This window comes from Ostrea edulis, chromosome 8, assembly GCF_947568905.1.
Source record: "Ostrea edulis chromosome 8, xbOstEdul1.1, whole genome shotgun sequence".
Classification (NCBI taxonomy): Eukaryota; Metazoa; Mollusca; class Bivalvia; order Ostreida; family Ostreidae; genus Ostrea; species Ostrea edulis.
The window spans coordinates 39,752,662-39,773,746 of record NC_079171.1 but is presented as its reverse complement, the minus strand read 5'-3'; the positions used below and the strand labels follow the sequence as shown (position 1 = coordinate 39,773,746).

General features: G+C 35.5%; 1 protein-coding gene across 5 annotated transcripts in view; it reads right to left on the bottom strand.

Annotated features, from left to right (window-relative positions):
* LOC125661673 (multiple epidermal growth factor-like domains protein 11) overlaps positions 1 to 21,085 on the bottom strand; it is a 225,296-nt gene that overhangs the window by 9,070 nt on the left and 195,141 nt on the right. For 3 of the 5 annotated variants that reach the window (XM_056146127.1, XM_056146125.1, XM_056146126.1), the window contains exons 3-7: positions 8,593 to 8,847; positions 4,571 to 4,708; positions 3,853 to 3,990; positions 2,253 to 2,384; positions 820 to 957 (exon numbers count right to left, since the gene is read on the bottom strand). In XM_056146127.1, the coding sequence (XP_056002102.1) occupies positions 820 to 957; positions 2,253 to 2,384; positions 3,853 to 3,990; positions 4,571 to 4,708; positions 8,593 to 8,847 (801 nt within the window). The remainder of the gene's footprint in view (positions 1 to 819; positions 958 to 2,252; positions 2,385 to 3,852; positions 3,991 to 4,570; positions 4,709 to 8,592; positions 8,848 to 21,085) is intronic. The other 2 variants (XM_056146129.1, XM_056146124.1) reach the window with 2 other exon arrangements.

Here is a 21,085-nt window from a genome sequence, read left to right as displayed (position 1 = left end):
TAAGTGAGAAAGGGCCCAGCAGGGAACTTACATTAAATATTACATACGCTAGTGCTAATGTCACAAAATTCATAATTTCTTGTAATGACCGAGAGGAATGGTTATGTTAATTTCTAAAATGTGTATGTCCTGCAGGATCAATTACCATTGTATAAAGTAATATACCTCTAAGTGTAGTAAACGTTGTGGGAATATATGCTATTATATTTACACTTTATCTCATCACCCAAAATGTGTAATTGGTGTCTTCCTTTAATAGGCAACTACGTTTTGTATGAAATATCAACGTTTTATGTCGAAACAGGTCAGAATAAAAAGAATCGTTGATGGACAAATGGTCATAAACTGTAGATTTCATCTTTAGATAAACAACTACTTTCCGGTATGAACACTTTCCAAGATATCGTTCACAACGAAAGTGTATTAAATTTGCTATACTATAGCTTGAAGCTATACTGTGATCCTCAACTTTTTCTGTTTTACTACAAAATGTATTAAAGGTTTCTCTCTTTAATCGTTAACTACATTCGTATAAGATTTGAAAGGTCTATGTTGAAAACATTTTAACTCATCGTTTCATAATGCAGACATCATGGAGTTATACATAGAACATCTGCGACATTGATCTTTTACTCCCAAAATCTACCAAAAACTCCCGTGCCTTAAATTTGTATATATGAAAATTGTAAGTAGAAACAAATTCCAATATCGTGTCACAATGGTATAGATAACGGAGAGAAGGGCGAAAGGATCATGCAATCCCCAGCAAGTGCAAATATCTTCAATGATGTACCCCACTGAACAATTACAATTATTTACCTTCGATACATATTCCTCCTTGATATCCTCTGTCACAGCCGTTTAAACATGTTCCGTTAATGTGATGACACTGTTCTAAATTCCGACATTGACCGCAGTGTTGTGTACAGTTCTCTCCATATAATCTCCCGTCACATTCTGTAATAAGTATTAAATTTACGTATATGTAAATTAGTAATTTACGGTAAATCAAACTCTTGGAGGCGTTTTGTTTGCGTTACAATTCCCAGCGAATATCCAATTCATTATCAACGCGAAATATAATGTCCGTGTTAACTGTATATAACGCATACATCTAGTGGATAATGTGGATTAACTTAAACAATTACATATATATTCATGATATAATGAACATTGAAGTCGCCCACGGTTTCTATAATTTATCCGATTAATCAAACGCTATCAAGAAATTTCTTGACAATGATATTGTCTGTTTTGGAGATCAAAAATGCGAATACAAGTGTTAGTTGTTTTTATCACGTACGATTTTAACTAAAACACCATAGTATTTTCACAAGAGACAACTGTAGCGATTTTCCATAGATGATGGGTAAATATATTTAGCGATAGCTAATTTCAGTCACTTCACAATTTCCAAGGAAGATAGCTATTACATGCAAATCCAATATGGAATAAATTGTTAACGATATTCAATTTTAGCGACCTCATCACCCTCGCTGATGCCAAAATGCTGTAATAAATATTAAATTTACTTATATATAATTAATGGTAATTTACACTGAATGCTTGGAAACGTTTTATTGGCGTTACTATTCCCAAATTATATCAAGCTTATCAGTATCACAAATTCATGCCCCTTCCAGTCCTTACTGCATATGATGTGCAAATCTAGTGGATTTTATGGATTATCCATAAGAATGACATATATATTCAGGAAATAATAACCATTGTAGCCATCAACGGTTTCAATATGTTACCCGATTAATCAACATTCCTAGGCACCTGGGGCGCGTTTTACAAAAGAACTTTCGACTTACGACAAAACTTTACATCCTGGAATTTTCAGGTTTTTTGTAAGGTCATTCACTCCAAATGCAAATATATTTTTTAAAATGTTGAAAATTAAACCTCAGAAAAGTTTTACTTCATTCACTTAAAGTAATAACTGTGTAATACAATTTAAGACTTGCGACTTTGCCGTAAGTTGTTTTGTAAAACGGGCCCCTGATCCCACCTCTTGTGTGCCCCGGGATCCATGTTTGTCGAACTATCTATTTTGTATTGCTTATAGGAGTTATGAGATTGATCACTGTTCGTTATCTTCACCTTCCATGAAGAACAAAAAAGTTTCCACAACGATTTTGTTTCCTTTCGATATCAATATATGCATATATATTTCATTCATTCTTACGTACAATAACATGTGTATAATAAATATAAATATATTGAAATAAACTGAAATAAAACATAACCTTTCTCGCAGAATGTTCCTTTCCATCCCGGAAGACAACCAGACTCGCACCTGCCATTAAATCTGTTACAACCTCTACAATTTGGATTACACTGTGTAGCACAATTCTTCCCATGCCATCCATAAGGACATTCTGTCAAAAAACAAAAACAAACAAAAAAACAAACATTTGTAAAATCCAATGAAATCCTGTAGTATTTTATATAAAGTGCAAAAATATACAGTTTGTCAAAGAAGAAAAACATGTTCTGAATTCATTTAATCTTTGGTAGAGGCATCTCACTTTCATATCTTTCCTCAATACAGCTAACCACATGGAACTCAATCTCACATCTCCTATATGGAATGCAAAATGATATATTTGGCAAACACGGACCCCTGGACACAGCAGAGGTACGATAAGGTGCCCATGAGGAGCAAGCATCCTCTGTCGAACGACTACACCCGCCGTGGAACTCGTATTAGTTTCCATTCAGACCAATAAACCAATCGAAGTCTCTCAAACAGATATATATATATATATATATATATATATATATATATATATATATATTGTTTTCTGCCCAATAATCTACCTGATCGATCTCTATCAAAATAACTGATGTTAAATCACTATGACTTTAGTTTTGTATGTCAATGTTAGCCAACTGGGGAAATAGTCAAACCTGGTACTCAACGAGTTCTGGTTGGTTATTTTGTCAATTTAGCCTACATGTATCTATAATTCGTTAAATAAATCCTAAAAATATTCTATTTTTAACGAAATGATAAAATGTGTATTTAAAGCGTTTCATAAGCAGTTCAAGAATAAATGCACAGCTTCACCGTAGACTTGGGTATAACATATATAGAAGCATGGCGGTAATTTGCAGTATTCACTGAGTCAATTATAAACAAATTACATCACGTCTTAAATAAACTATATAATTGATCCCCAGCGTGTTTTGTTTTTGCCATTAAAATATAGTGTTTCGTGTAAACTTGAAAGGTTATCTGAAGGTCAATGTTTTATCCAGATATAGAATGCAGTAAGTCACCATCCATCATTCGTAAATACATGTATCAATATACATTTAGTCTTATATTGATTACGCATAAGATGACATGTACATATTTAATGCTGAAAAGGACTCGTAATTTCCCCGGAGAGTTTAATTCTATGATAAAATCACAATGTCTTGGATTGGCATCATTATACGTAACATACATGTACATCTATGTATTAATCATTTCTTATTTACATCAAATGAATGGCGATGGCAAAAGCCTAACTTTGTAATACTTTTAAATGCGTTGTTCATCTCATGTGAGACGATCGCTCGTCAAAGATCCCCCCTAGAAGCTTGTATAAGCATATGAAATGAACTAAAATGACCAATGACACGACAAATATTGAACTGTCAAATTCGTGGGACGACCTTTTCCTTCTTCAGGACGATAAACTATTTCCATGGAAATGAATACTTAATAAAATACTAAGGTTAAACTACAAAACTTGATAACAAACACAACGTCTGTACATTGAAATGATCGAGTGTATAATGGTACAATACAAAAGTCTAATCAAAACGAGGGTATATATGTTCTACATTTTTTCTGACCTTCATCGCATTCATCGCCTCGAGCTCCGACGTCACATCCGTTCGGACAACTTCCGTTCACGTGATTGCATTGTATCCCATCGCTACAGTTACCACAGTTCTGTTTACACTCCAGGCCGTATTTCTTATTATCACAGACTGTGAGACACAGAAAATCATGTTAGAAATTTAGACTAGTATTATGTGTAATTATAAGATAAGCATCTATATTATATTGTACCTACGCTGAGAACCTGTAATAGTCAATAGTTACAATCAATTTACAATAACATCAAATTCTGATTGAAGAAAATATCATAATTGTAAGCAAGTTAATAATTTATATTAGTGGCATGCGTAGATATACATGTATGTACATGTACGAATATCAACATTAATTTGCATCTGACCAATTAAACCCTAACGGTTTTTTAGCTTCCAAAATCGTAAAATATGTATTTATATATTGTGAATGCATACCGTTTTATTATATATACGGGTCTTTCTCGCTGAATATAATATATTTTGAAATATCGGAGTTTGTTCCCGACCATTTTCATTACTGCAATCTAAACTTACATTTACATCGAAAATATTGATATTTACTAAACTATAAAAAATCCCAAATATAACTTACAATTGAACAATTGCTTTGAAGTTGGTTTTATTTTTGCTATTACTACACACGATACACGTTAGTTCTTGAAACATGTTTAGAAATAAAAATCACAAGACTCACGTTGATCGCAGAAAGACCCCTTATATCCCGGAATACACCCCAGACAGGTTCCAGTCACAATGTCACAGTGTCTCTCCTGACAGTTCTGAGGACACGGTATATCACAGTTCTCTCCATAAACGCCTGGTCTTGAACAACCTGCATTCGATCGATGAATTCATTTTGTAAAAGAGTATTATGTAATACTTCATGAATATTGTTTTTCCAAACCACATTCAATAAAAAATAAATAAAAGGAAAAACAAGTGGCATCTGTCAGCGAAATTTATCTAGTGCGAAAATCCACACAAAATTAGTTAATGTTTATAGATAAAATATCGAGTGTATGTAATAAGATACTGATGAGTCAATTCAGTTCATGGGGTCAATTTTCGTGAATGTTCGAACCTTTACACCTCAAAACATGTGATGTAATTTCTGTACATTTAAACATAATGTAAATCGTACACTTCAACGTGGTTAGAACTTCATGAGATAGGATGAAAGATGAAATCCACGAAAATTGGTTGGTTGTTTACTCTTTAACGTCCCGCTCAATAATTTTTCTTTAATATGTGGACGCCAACATTGCCGGTAAAAGGCTAAAATTGTAGGTATATGCTCATCTTCACAGCCTTTAAGCAGGGACATGTCTCTATTCATCTGCCGTGACACTGGACCTCGTTATTGTGGTCTCATCCAAATGACCACCCTGTATAGTCGCCTCTTACAACAAACAAGGGAAACTGAGGACCTGTCATTACCCGGGTCCCTACGGGATCACGATAATTGAGTCCCACGAAATATAATGATTCAACAGTTCTCCAAGGTGTATCAGAAAACGTTTATTTATTCCTTCTAATGAAGTGAAATATCATAATAAACCTAAAGGAATGTATGATGTACAAATGGATATTAATAGAATGCGTTTTTTTTAAATATAAAAATTCATGAAAATCAGCAACACGCGATTTTACAATACGTTAGTGTTTGCATTGATTAAATAAGTATAACTGTCTCCCATTTTCCAACCCCCAATGAAAATATGGATATGTACAAAATGACTAAAATGTATGAGAAAACTAGCAGTACGAGATAATGAAAGTGTTATCATATATATGCAAAGGTATGGAAATTTTGGCCTGAATATTTAGGAATGGTCTTGTCCGCTGTAATCATATATATTTGACATTTAAGTTCAAAACGTAGGAAGTTTGTGTTCTAAATAGTTTTAATGAACAATTTTAAAGTTGTGGAGAGACATACACACCAAAAAAAACACCAAAAGATCGATATTAGGGAAGGATACAAAATAGGACACAAAAGCGACAGTTGAAATACCATGGAAACCAACGATATTGTCAATGAAGACTTAATTAACGTCATGGTATTTGGCGACATGACTCGAGATTACTACAGGTATCTTTAAATAAAACATGTCGCTATGAAAGCCGTCGACAGGAAAACTATGGAGGTATGTCAGTGCCACAACTATGCATGTGTGTTAAGATTTTTGTTTTTTAAAAATTCTATTTTATCATTTTTGTTATTAATTTCAATTCTATATTTTTGAACAATTACAATCTAACAGGTTTTAACTTAATTCAATTTGTTATTCAACATGTTTTTAACATTTTTGTTCCCATTTCTTATTTGCGTTCTATATTTTGATTTATCAATTATTTTTTTTAAAAGTTTCAATTTTGCTTATAATTTTCATTCTATGGTTACATAATATGTAACAAAACATGATCAGATGAAAATGTTGAAAGTTTTTTCTTCTAAAATCAAGAATTCGCGGGGACTCAGAATTACTGCATATAGAAATTACTTTTTAATACGTGTTTGAATTTTTGCGCATATTAATTGAATTAACGATATCTTTGATTCAAATGAACTTAAGTTAAGTTAAATTTGAATAATTGCGTGCGTTAGTCATGTTATATTTATTGATATCATATACAGTAAATAAAACTTGATTATTAAGAATCGCTTGGAGCTCTAAATGTTCTTTATGTAACATAAATGATCTCTCTTTGTATTGAACATGAGATAATGATTTTACGAATGCAATCATAATCCGTCATGCCGAGTAATTGACCAAAGACAACATGAACGGTCGTTGATAATTTCAATATTTGAAACTCAGTATTGCGAATGTGTTTATAATGGTAGATTTTATCCACTGCCACAATTTAAGGGCAATATTATGAATAACATAATTTCTTCTCAAATGCAATAATATAAAACGTAACACACTAGATGAATGACAAACAGAAAAAAAAAACCCTGCTATATTGTAAACAGTGGCCTGATTTGTTCGACATTGTCAGGTAGTGTAAAACGTTTAAATTATAAGGCGAACACTTCCCAGAACAAATCCGGACCATTCGATATCTGACAAATTGGACATATTTTGACTTATTACTTTCTTTTGATATCTGTGCCATGGCAAAACATATTCAATCAAAATGATTAAAAAACAAGATGTGTTTGTTAAACACAAATGCCCCCGATAATGGTCAATTTCGAAGATGGCCAAGGTCACAAGGACACATATATTGGTAGTAGTAGAAAGATATTGTCACAAGAAATGCTTATGTACAATATGAGAGCTCTAATAGTTACCATTTAGAAGTAATGAACAATATCATTTTTTAAAAATTAGCTCAAATGTCAAGGTCAAAAGGCTTAGTACCAACGGAAAGGTCTTGTCACAGGAAATACTCATGTGAAATATTAAAGCTTTTTCACTTACTGTTCAAAAGTTATTAGCAAGGTTAAAGTTTCAGACAGAATGACATAATTACAGAATGACAGACAGGACAAAAACAAAATGACCCCCCCACCCCCCCACCCCCCGATCTTTGATTTCGGGGGCATAAAAAACGTTATTGTATGTTTATCCATGTGTTTGTACATATCAGCAACTGTTAATAAATTATTTCAAAAAGTCGTAACAGTGACTTTTATAATTACTGGGGGGAAAATAAGAAGATTGAAAATGTCGTTTTTCAAAATTCATCGATGTGCCAGATCGTTGGTCTCGGGAGGGGGAGAGTGTACCCATCATTCAATGAGGTATATATCAGTAACATAGAACTTTATCAATCTTCATAAAATGATAAATATGGGTCTAGTCAAAACTATCATAAGTATAACTAACATTGAACACCTATACAATTTTATGTTGATCATGTTGAAAACCAATCTACTCGGCTTTCTGGAGAGCTCAAAATGGGCGTTTAGTATGACGTTGTCTCACTTCGTTCTGGGAATTTTCATGAGGCTGATTCAAAACAAAAATCGCGGATTGAAGAAACGAACAGCCATACATTGTATTTTAATTATTGAACAACAATCCAAATGTATTTCTTCTGAAAGATCAAAATGAAGCATTGATAAACAACGGATTAACTTCAGATCGGGTTGTCATTTAAGAAAAGAAGAAAATTGGCTTAAATTAGATACCCCACTTTACTTTCATTTTGCTATTTCATGGTACTTTATCGAAAACGAAAGTATGATTTAAATTAATAATACGATATTTACTAATCAAGTAAGATTCCATTTTAGCTAACGGACTTCACCTCACATATGAAACACTATCAAATGCGGAAGCATCAATTCTGGAGGAAGCGTTTCGGTGATTATTGGCAGAAATTTTTAATTTATAAGTATAGATAGATTCTAAGTTATAGGCATTGTTTTCATTTGTCAATACAGAAGTGGTTTTTGCTGTGTTATTATACCAAAAATATCAAGTTTATGTGGGTATCCGGGTTAGAATAGGCTCTCATTACCACTTGCTTTTTGTACGAAACGACTAAATGGTGCGGCCCTTTGGATGAGATCACAAAAAACCATGGTCCGTGTCCAAACAGGAAAATCCCTCCTGCTCACACGCGGTAAGCCTAAATTGTGCAGCCCTTCACCGGCAGTAGTAACGTCTCCATATGAGTGAACAATTTCTCGAGCGGGACGTTAAACAATATACAACCAACCAAGTAACCAAAATAGTAAAATACATAATTTACGTTTACCGTAAACTTCAAATTCACATAGGTCATTGAATGCGAATGAAGAATATTCAGAAGGATAGGTAACACCCTGGAGTCTCTCGTTATAGTAAATGACGTAACGTCCGTGTCTAGGACATGTTATGTTTGTCGGGTTCGGTATTGTGGCTCTGGTGTACATCGTGTCTTTAAAACACAGTACCCCGTCATCGTTGTTGGTTGTGTTCGATATATATACCGAGAAACCAAGGAATCGAGTAGTGTAACCGTTACTGGAATCTGAAAAATATTAAAAATAAACCAAATATGAAGGATTAAAAAAATAGACTTTATAATCTAGGATATCAAAGCGTCTCTTCTAAACTAGAGATGACACGTTTTATGTAGAATATACATGTCTCTTTTAAAGTCTTCTAATACACTGAAGAAGAAAATAACAAGTTTTATAAATAAATATGCAGTATAGATGTTTGTCAATGATGTGTTTTATCCTTTTTAATCTAGCTATGCATCAATAATTTTAACACACTTTCAATGGTTCCAAAAAGAACCTTTGCATTTGAACTAGTTTTTAGTCTTTGATCTATCCTCGATCACGTAGCAAACTTTTTATAGGGAGCACAGCGTACTGCGAGCTCTAATGAATAAAGCGTGTGAAAAAGTCAGAACTGAAGCTGTGCATTAATGTAGAAAAAATGCTATAACCCGTCATCACAAATGGCGGATACCTCACATATTCACATCCCCTTGATATTAAATTACATCGTCAACTTTGCATATAATACATTATCACCTGCATATGGTGTTTATATCTCAACTGATTCGATACGCAAGATATTGTTCTGCTTATGGGTTTAAAAATCGAAGCAGGCTACTGGCAAAATAGTTGATGGTGCAGTCTCGTTTAATGTGAGGATTTCGCAAATTTTATGGTCATTTCAACGCTTACGGCGGGTGTGACCGGTTGACAGGAGATGCTTACTCCTCCTATGTACCTGATCCCACCTCTGGTATATCCAGGGGTTTGTGTTTGCCGAACTCCCTATTTTGTATTGCCTAGAGGAGTTATGACATTGATCACTCTTCGTTATATTCACCTTTCATGTATGAATTTACGTAGATCATCTCACCCTAGCCTTGTCGTCTCCTATATAATGCAGTACCTCTCATTAGGCAAGATGGGTACTGTCGCAAAGCAATATATGTGTGTTGTTAGGACGTCGTACATTGTGATACAAATGAAGTAATGGCGGACCTTTAGAAGTTGAAGGGTGAATTAAGCATGCGCGCATAGAATGGCAATGAAAATGGATGTGCATGACTATATTCTCTAAATTTGAACTTTCTCCGCCGATGTTCCTTTGCCGAAATGCTATACATGGCGAAAATTTCACGTTACCGGTGCTGGAATTAGGGATCTTTATTTCGTATATGTTGCTTTTTGAAGTGAAAAAATGGACTTTTGTGATTTTCAAAGATTCTTGAAATCTTCATTATGAATTGACCCTCCTTCTCTTTATATGAATCGCGAATTTTATGGTCTTTATAACAATATATATTTTCCCATTACAACCCATCACTGGGTCAAATGCTGTATAATTTGTTGCATGCTCGATATATTGCCAACTTTTGTTTAGGACGAATTTAGCAATAAAGCGGGTGGCAGTATAATGAATTCCCCATTACCGACTGAGCAATCGAAAGAAATGTAATACCATAAAGTTATTTTGTCTCTATTCTGTATAAACTTTAAATTATCTTGAGTTCAATTCTGCAATTATATTTGTAATTAACCTGTCCACCTGAATACCTTGTCCAGCATATCATATATCATCGCACTGCTATCACAGTACAGTTGTTTGATTGTCGATAAGTGTTAGGTAATTGACATTATTATCGAAGGAAAATCCTATACAATTTAACCATTTGTTTGAAAATCAGTGGCATATGGCATTATGCGGGGTTGGCATTATAACGGGGGTGTTAACATGGGATGAAACCTGTTCCTTACGATTTTCATGCAATAAGTGGGGTGGCATTATAACGGGGGCATGTGTACTTTATCTAATTTCGTTTTTTTTTTAAATATAGATGTCGGGGTTGCCGTCCTTGACATTTGCACTGACGTCATGAGGCCTCAAAAAGGGATATCTACAAAGTGTTCTAATGATTTCGGAAAACCAACATTTATGTTAATATGATGCCTCAGTGAAACTTGGTGGTCTAGATGTATAACGTTCACCCCGTATGCGGAAGGGGGGAGATAGTTCGAATACCGAGCGCGACATACCTAAATCGTTAAAAAAGGTTGTGGTAGTTGCATCGGCAAACGCTCGTCATCAGGTGTGAATAGCACGGGTCCTTGGATATGAAATTAAAAACGGATATCCCGTGGATCAGTATGTGTGACATGCTAAAGAACCCTCACTGTTCAATGGCCGTAAGCGTCAAACACAGGTCTTGATGACGTCTCCATATGAGAGAAGAATTTTCGAGAGGGACGTTAAACAAGATACAATCAGTCAATAAAAAAACACCAACGATTAGTGAATGTGTATTCGTACCTTCAGCTAAAATAAACATTGATATTTGAATGAAGACGTACATTGCTGTGTGGAATTGCTCGATGGTTATGGTGTTTAATTGCGGTGTGTGTGTGGAAGGGGGGTACCCATATTGATTTATCTAATGGGATTCTCTTTGTGTATATATGTATATCTATAAATTATGTACAATAGGTGGTGAGCTGTAAAAATGAAAAACGTATATGAACACAAACAGGAAATAGCCAATGTTAGATCAGGTCAAGAGGTCAATGGTTGGAATGCATCAATAATCTAAAAATAAAATGTAACAATATACAAGAACTGTCAGATAAATTTCAATGTGCAATGACTGAATTGAAAGTTTCAAATCAAATAATTAAATTGCTTTTAATTTTAAATGAAAGATTTGTGCCAACAGTGCATATTTTTGAGACGTTACAAATAAGGAATTTTGAAAACAGATGGTATTTGTACCTTGCTAACACACAACTTGCATTGCTTTATATTTCATTTAGGTGGGGTTCTCGCCACTTATACAGCAGGGAGGCCAGGGGACATAAACGAGCAGAATATATATGCTCAATAAAAAGGGTCCATGATCGTATAGACGATTCTGTAAAACGAAGGAATTCAATCGTTCCTGAGGAGCGTATGTGACATAACAGGCCTAGAGTATCACGCTTCTAACATACTCAGATATCCCTGATATTTGAGGTTCAATTATAATCAAGGTTGGAGTCTGATAGTGCTAACTCTGAGATGGTATACAAGGACATGTGATAGCGAGCTGTGTGGTACCTCTCACTTCCGTAGCCCATCCCAATTCTAATCATAATAATTGATATATCACAAAGTTGTTATGATATAGGTATGGCATCGTAGTTAAGAAATCATGATTGCGACATCACAAAGGCAGCATAATAAATTGGCGCAAGTTAAGATCAACGAGTCGCCAAAAACAAAGCAATGCCTTGAAATATAACATTTAAGTTATAATCATTAACTTACATTCAATTTAGGTTTGAATAACTAATAGTCCTCTTTCCCTCTCCGTAACTGTTCTGCAATTTTTCCGCATATACATTGAGAAATGTCAACTTCTAAAAACATTTGCATAGTGTATGAAGCAGAAGTGAACGACTCTGTGGTGTATATTATTTCGAGTTCTCAGGGATATATCGAATCGACAGACATGTATGAATGAAGGTTATTATTCTTAATAGATAGGTTATGAAATATGATAAGGAGTATACTTAAAGTTATGATATATAATTTAATGCAAGGTGAAGATAACGAACAGTGATCAATCTCATAACTCCTACAAGCAATACAAATTAGACAGTTGGGCACACATGGACCCCCGGACACACCAGAGGCGGGACCAGGTGCCCAGGAGGAGCAAGCATTCCCTGTTGACCGGTCACACCCGCCGTGAGCCCTTTATCCTGATCAGGTAAACGGAGTTATCAGCAGTCAAAATCAGTGTGCCAAGAACGGCTTAAAAATCGGTATGAAACACGTCAGACATCATTTGACCCAATGCCAGGTTGTATTGACGAACTAGATCTTTATAACGACCATAGAATTTGCGAAATGCTGACTTCAATCGAGACTGTTGAAATCCCTGTACCATCAACTTGTTTGTCAGTAGCTTACCTCGATTTAAAAACTGACTATATCAAGAACAAGCACTTGCATATCGAATCAGTTGATATATATATATATGTATATATATATATATATATATATATATATATATATACATATATATATATATAATATCTATCATCATTCGTATGTGCCACAGGGCCGATTTACAAACTACGTTGAGTGCCATAGGGCAAATTTGGACCGATTGAAGTACAACTGATTCAGTAAAAACAAACGATTTTATGGTTAATATATTTAAGATTATGGTCAATGTTATACAAATTTGTTTTTATTTCAAAATTGTCAATATTTTGGTGTGCATTCACTGATTGAAAAACGTCAGTTTTTAACGTCACAATAATCATAATGACGTCAGGACGTCATATATTCAACGCCAAAAATGGCCGGGATATGAATTAGAGCGTTGCCACCAGAGCCAGTTCAAAACTTCGCTTTCAACTGTGTTCCTGGTCCGAAAGATATTCCACCCACTACTGCAACACCGATTGCATACTTCTTCCTTTTGTGCGGTATGAATTTCATCAGGGAAATAGTCAGACAGACAAACAGGTATAACGGTATTTTGATATATACACTTCTGACATATCCTATGTCATTATTCTTGTCAATTTTTTTAAGTGCATTGTGATACGACTTGAGCGATTAAAAAAAAACAACACTTTGAACACATGTTATTTTGACGAAACTTCAAAATCCCAAAATTGTGCGGTTTGGGAGTGGGGAGATGACCAAACCAATGACAAAATTTTAAAAATCCGAAAGTGTTTTGTCCAAATAATAAAATGAAATGATAAATCTTCCGGGGGGAGGGATGGGGTGAAAGTGTAATGTTCGTCCTTTATCATGGGTTCACGAAATATCGGCTCAAACTTGCATATTCTCACCATTTGATACTGCTATATTTTAAAAAAGGGGGAGGGGTACCAAATATACAGTTGATCTACTTGACTATAAGTATTTTCCCAAAGAAAATTTCCACTCAACTATATATTTCATGCAAAACCATATATTTTCAAATAATTCTCCTGAACTCATTTCTTGATCATTTAAAATTAAAAGCACTGATCTCGGATATATTCACAGAATCATATAATAATTTCTGAATGATTATATCATAATCTATTGATAACAATTTTAATGCGAAGTTAATTTGAGAGTACTTTTTTATTTAATTGCCGGGTATGTGGAATTTTGGAATAAAAAACAACATAATAAATAAGATGCTCTCTTTCTGCAGTATTTCATAGCAACATTCTTTTCACTATATTATGGCAGTTGCTTCTGATATTTCTAAACACAATGGCGTTGATGCCATCCAAATAAAGGAAACATTGGCTCCAAAGGAAGAGTTTGAAAATATAATGTTTTTTTTTAAAGGTATAGTGGAAATTTACTTTGGTAAACACTTCACTTTTGTAGTTTCACCTAGACGCAGCTTTCATGGACGTATTTCATTTTTGTAAGACGGTGTTTACTTACTGTAATGTGGGAAATAATGTCACCAGACAAATCTGGTAAAATTTGTTTCGGTCTGATACATACATATATTTCAAATTTGTCCTATGTACATGTAGATATATAAAACTTTCAACAAAATCTCAAAAATGTCTGGTAATCAATAAAAGGTCTGAAAATACGCAATGCCTGGTCGATAGGGGATACTTACTCCTCCTAGGCACCTGACTCCACCTGCAGTATGTTCAGGGGTCCGTGTTTGTCCAACTCTTTACTTTATATTCCTTATAAGAGTTCATAGATTAATTACTGTTCGTTATTTTCACCTTTCATATTCAAAAGCATTTTAGTTTCTAACGTTTTGACACGAAAATATCACGCCATGTACTTCATCGATTTGAAATTTATCACGAAGAAAAAACAAATACCCATGAAATCAATGTATTGACCATATTGAAACAGTCTTCGTCAGCCTGTTTTACAAACTTGCTGTCGAACAGGTCCACCATTGGCAGTTTGCAGATAACCATTCGTATTTCAAAATTGAATAAAATTCTATAATCAAAATTTACATACAGTGTATGTATAAAAGGAAATACAGACTGAGATTATGAGGTTAATGGTCAACTACCACCACTGTAAAAACTGGAGATCCGCCTTTCCAAGTTTTACTCATTATATATTACACTTGGTGAATAAATATTGAGGATAGGGTTTTAGTGTTCAACTACCCATACTGTGAAAAAATGTGGATAAATGCGGAAATCAATCTGCGGTCAATTTCCGCCTTTTCTGTCAACTTTCATGACATAAATGTGGCTCCATGAGATATATTTAAACACTCGGGTCGTGTCACAGTCATTTAGAGTACTTGTTTCTTCTGTATGCAAGGTGAAGATAATGAACAGTGATCAATCTCATAACTCCTACAAGCAATACAAAATAGACAGTTTGGCAAACACGGACCCCTGGACACAGCAGAGGTGGGATCAGGTGCCTAGGAGGAGTAAGCATCCCCTGTTGACCGGTCACACCCGCCGTACTATATGATGAATAAAAAAAATAAGCAATGATAATACAATGTATTTAGGAGTTAAAAATTGATCACTATTCGTTACCTTCACCCACAGAGGGGAGAGAAGCAGACGTCCGGTAAGATTGAGATATACAGCCATTTCAGCTGATATATGCAGGGGTGTCCCAGAAATTGTGAAGAAATATAACAAAAATGTGGGTGGTGTAGATGGAGCTGATATGCTTATGTCGTACTACAGCAATAACAGGAAAAGCATAAAAGTGTGGGGAAAAATGGAGTTCCATATTATACAAAGGATGCTTCTAAATTCATGTGTTGTATGCCCAAAATACTTCAGAGAAAATGAAAAACAGATTGCAATTTGCCAGGCAGCTATCGAGGGTCTTGCCTCCAGACACTTTACAGGCTTACCTGGTAGAAATATGGAAGTAAATCTCGACTGTCAAATACTAAAAATGAATCTTGTAAATTTTCCAGGTAATTTGAATTCCACAAATTCTACAACTTTTTGCATGAAATAATATACCTATAGACGGGGAATTCGATAGATAAAAATGTACACCTGTTCATTGTTGATTACAGTCTAACTTGATGTTTTCTTGAGGTTTTGTTAATCACAGTGTAGGGGGACAACATTTTTTATAAAAAAAATTAAGTGTATCAGATGGGATTCGAACCCGGTGCCGAGATGCGGTCGCGTGTGATGAATGATAGGCGTTAACCTCTGCGCCATTGAGACTTTGCAACTACGTAGATTTTTTTGGTATTCTGTGTGTCTGATTATTATTGTAAAATTAATTATAATTGACTTTTAAGAGTATTATATTATATTAATTTTGGGTAAAAGTATCTCTTGTTGAGTTAAAGTAATTTCGTGTAATATTTTTCACACTTATGAAGACGGTCAGTGATTGGTCAGTGTGTGTATTAATAGAACCTGCTATTGGCGGTATTTTTGCACGAGATACAGAACAACGAAGACGTGTCTGATGTTGTGTAAGTTTTTGGTGATATATTTGTCATTTTCAAGTACACAATAATTTGTCAGTGAATATTGTGAGTGCATAGATTCACTATATCGTGTGTAAGGTATTATAGGAGATTCTTTGCTAAACAATGCTGTTAAGAAGCGGAATTCGATATTTAGCATTTTCTTTAATCAGACATATAGAACTGAGAACTAGGTTATAACTTAATGTTTTCTATTTATACTTAATGGGAAAATATAATTGAGTTACATACATGTACTTCAGTGACACAACGGTGTTCGAGTTATATGTGTGTTTCAGTATATTTACAGTGTTTATTTTATTAATAGGTCTACATGTAGGTGATCAGTGTATTACGTTGACCTTGACCTGTCGTGGTGGCCATTTTTTTGAGCCGGATATTGCGTGCCTTTTTTAGGTTTGTGAATTTGCGTATTCGCAACCTTTTTCTAATTTGTAATTGCTATTTGTTCATGTTGCTAATTATGCATGTTTATAATACATGTACTACATATGAATCCTTGCATAGGAAATGTGTTTGTATATATGATTGAGGTCAAGCAAATATTATACAGTGGTTAAGTCACTAGCACAGATTATAATGTGTTTTTATTTATTTATATTTATAGGAGCACCGTCATTGATTCATTGATTGATTACATTACACTACAACTGTGAATAAAAGGTGAAAAGAACTTATGTGTTACAATAGTTAGTAACTCCACAACTTAAAAAAAAATCTGGATTTGCCTGTTTCTGGCTTTGAATAGAAATTCAATTTCATTTCAAAGTATTTGCTATCAGTCAAATCTTTATGATAATGTATTTGAATGTTTCTTACAGGTCATTTAGAAATATATTGTGTTGTTTGCTCAAACCGCTTCCTTGAAATACGAAAGCGAAGTCGAACCATGTGCATGAAATGCAAAAGGGGCCTCCATTTTAAATGTAAAAGGCGACACGTGTTCAGAAGAGTAGATTGAATGATAAATCAGGCTGATACATGTGTTTGAAAAAGCAACAATAGGATCCCCTTCCCTAAAAACTTTGAAATCTCGAATTATATCGCAATATTTCGCTTATGAAAAAATATTTCATAAACTTGCACTTTAGTTAATGTAGTCAATTATTTTTCCTTCATGATAATTTGAAAAACGACTCGATTTTCTGTAGTATAGTAGAACACTAGTGAATGTAACTACCTGTTCTTACTATTGATTATATTGTCTGTCGCTCTCTTAGAAATATGTGGACACGAAGTAACGAAATACTGAATATCTAAAGAGATAATCCACTTCACAAATTACTGATCTGACCCTTATAATGGAAATACATATAAAGAAATTGACAGAATTTTCCTCAAAAGGTATGTATAACCATGATAAGTGGTTTTTTCCTCTTTTTTATATTGAGAAAAACCAGCAACTATAAAACAAACGCTTGTATACATGCAGGACGCAACTTATAGTAACAGCGATTTTTTTATGCACATGATGCATGCGATGTATCGTAGATGTATATACGCCATCTGGAGTAAACTAATTATATAATAGGAACGTTGTAACTGTTTACCAACCAATATGATCATTACCAGTATACTATGTTATTAATAAAAGAATTGGCTTTATGACCATGACCTGACCTAGGGTATGTTGAATTTACCTAGAGAAGCCATTGTGCTAAAACAAACTTAATATACAGCACAACCAGCCGCAAGACATCTGACCTACTGCCCGAATTGAATAGTGATCTTAACCTAATATCTGAATAGACCAGTAGGTGTGTCAAAGCTTAACTGGCTGCCCTGTAATCCCTCATAGGCTGCTTAGCAGCTGCAATGACAAGAGTGATACAAGTTTAATATTTATTAATTGCATCAGAAACAGGATGCAAATTTACATATATGGTGGAAAGGGTCGCATGCAAACTTTTTGTGGGGAACTGGGGAGGCAGCCAGTGTGCCAGTTTGACTACCAAAGTAATGGGCAACACAGGGGGCCCTATATGGACATAGGTGCCCGAACCTGAACGAGTCCCCACGTTCTAAGGGAGGTAGAGATCTCTGCGCATCTCACCGGTCTCCTGCGTGCTACCTGGTTTAATTAGCAAATGCGGAGCAAGCTTGTAGACCCTCCTACAGTTGTCGCAACATGCACCAGCCTGTAGCATCCCCTCCCTTAGTAGGAGGTGGATGTGGCCCCAGCTATGAACTAGCTGAGAGCCCCACGAATTAAACTTTAGCAACTTATGCAAGATATTAGTATTTTCTATGAATATCCACTGACCCTTGACCTAGTTTAATGGTCGTCTGGAGGGTACACGTGAAATACCTGCCCCCTGCTTTAGCAGTAGGTGGGAGGAGAGCCGGTTTTGGCGCAGAATTAGTGATCAACTACCCCAACACATTCCCCAGTCCGCCACAGACATTGGAACAATGTCCCCCACAAAAACTGATCTTTGTATGTTTGTTTTTCCTTTTTTCTTCATGCATACTTGAAATTGGAGGCACTTAAACAGTGGGGTGGGCAACGTACACCCTCGTCGTCGCCCAGGGCCCACAGGCGCGAGGGGCGAACATTTATCTCTACGCTCCCCTCTCCGAACCCCCTGTGCACTCTTAAGTCTGAGTTTGGTATCGCCCTATGGGCTATGTTGTGCGAGTGCTTTTCGACAGCCGGTAGAATTTGAACTAAGTGAATATTAAGGAATATCAAATAGATGCAGCGACTCACCATGTTGACATTGAGAAGGGATGATAGCCTTCGTCAGGAATTAGACGACTATCGCCGGCTGAATAGGTACCTCCTACCTTCAAGGGAGGGGGAGGACCAGCGTTGTCCTGCTTCACTGCCTGGCTGGTATGCCGTCCTTGTTTCGAGCTCCAGTCCCGTGGATATCCCGGTTAGAAAGGTCCGTGTGTGTGGTGGCACGATAAAAATCGCTCCCCGCAAAGCGGCCGAGCACAGGCCAAAATTTGGAAACCCATCGCCGACAGTGGTGACGATTCTAACCAGGTTGACCTTGAGAAAGGCGAGTAGCGTTCGCCCGGGATTAAACCTCCATCACTGGTTGAATGGGTACCTCCTGCATTTAAAAGAGGGGGGAGTGACCATAACGTCGCCGTGCTTCACTGCCTTACCCTCCTAGTCTCGGACTCAAGTCCCGTGGGGATCCAGGGTAGAAAGGTCCCCAGCACCCATCGCAGTTGTAACAGGCCGTCAAATTAAACCGCGGGTTCGAGTCACAGGTGGCACGATAAAAATCGCTGAGGCTGAGGCTCCCCGCTAAGTGGCCGAGAAAACGCCTAACTCAGGCCAAAGTTTAGCAATCCATCGCTGACAGTGGTGACGATTCCATTGTTGGAAGAGATGTTTTATTGCATTGCTTATAGGAATTAGATAGGTCACAGTTCGTTATCTTCACCATGGACAAAACAAATCAAAAACCAATCGATTGGTATTGCTTCTATCTGTCTCTTTTGTTTTGGCTTCATCCTGTTGCAGCACTGGTAAAGGATTGTTTGGCTGCGTATACGATTGCACGATGTTAATAAATTAGCTCGATGGCAATGGATTGTCATTAAGAAAATCATTTTTCACAATGTGTTGAATCTAGGGTTTAAGCAGAATGAAATGTTAACTCGTTCCCCGTTAGGCGGAATTGTAAGAGGCAAGATAGTTCGAACCAGGTTTATTTCGTAAACGGTACGAACTGTATTAGCCAATCTTAATTAATTGTGGACTGTTTGATATGTATCAAATAATCTTGATTAAATACAGTTCTAAAATCAGACAATAAGTACTACATGTGTTTGTGCATGACATACTGGCTTTCTATATTGTTTTAGTAACCTATATTTTGAAGATAGACTAACAACACGAAACATAAAGAGTAAATATGATCTTCAGACAAAAGCATTAATAGATATCAGTCATGCAGATTAATTGATATACGATAATTATGTTCCCCAAACAAAGTTTGGGAACATATTGTTTTTACTCTGTTTCTTCTTCTTCTTCTTATTATTATTAAGGTCTTCCGTTTCCAACGGAAGACCTTCTAGTGATTCTACTGTTTATTATTATTATTGTTATTTTTTTTTTCCCTTTCGTCTCCGAGACCGTTGGATGGATTTTCCTGAAACTTTCACAGGTTATAGGGAACGATGATACCTCGAGGTTTTTTTTTTTCATTTTTTCAAAATTCACTTCCGTTCGTCAGATACGTCCGATTTTCCGGTTTTTGAAAGAAACTTTGTCCGGGGGTAAACTTGAAAACCACTAAAGATAATCGAATGAAACTTTCAGGGATGATAGATCTATTTTCTCTATGGTGCATGCACGTAATATTTTTTGTCGCCGTCACTTCCGGTCGTCACCGGAAGTGATAAAATAAATCATAAATTTCAAACTTTTTTCTTTCAAATTGAAACCTACTTTGGTTTACTATATCTCGTTCTAATTCTCAAAAAATGTTGACCCCACCGGAAGTTGAATCTCCAACTTCCGGTTATATCAAAGAAAGACTATTCATTCTCTCATTTTTCAGTTCCATAAATCTCGGTCATGAAACTAGTTAATGAGTTGAGTTTTACATTTATTATAGTTACTATAAATGTCTAAAGTAACCTTAAATATTTTTGTAAAATTCACTTCCGGTCGGCAAATACGGCTTATGAGCTGTTTTCGTTGTCAGTCGTTTTTCTCAGAAACGGTAAAAGATAGAGTCACCAAAATTTCAGAGTTAATAGATCTCAGTTTGTAGGGGTGCAGTAGGGGGGTAAGAATGTCGGCCGTCACTTCCGGTCGTCACCGGAAGTG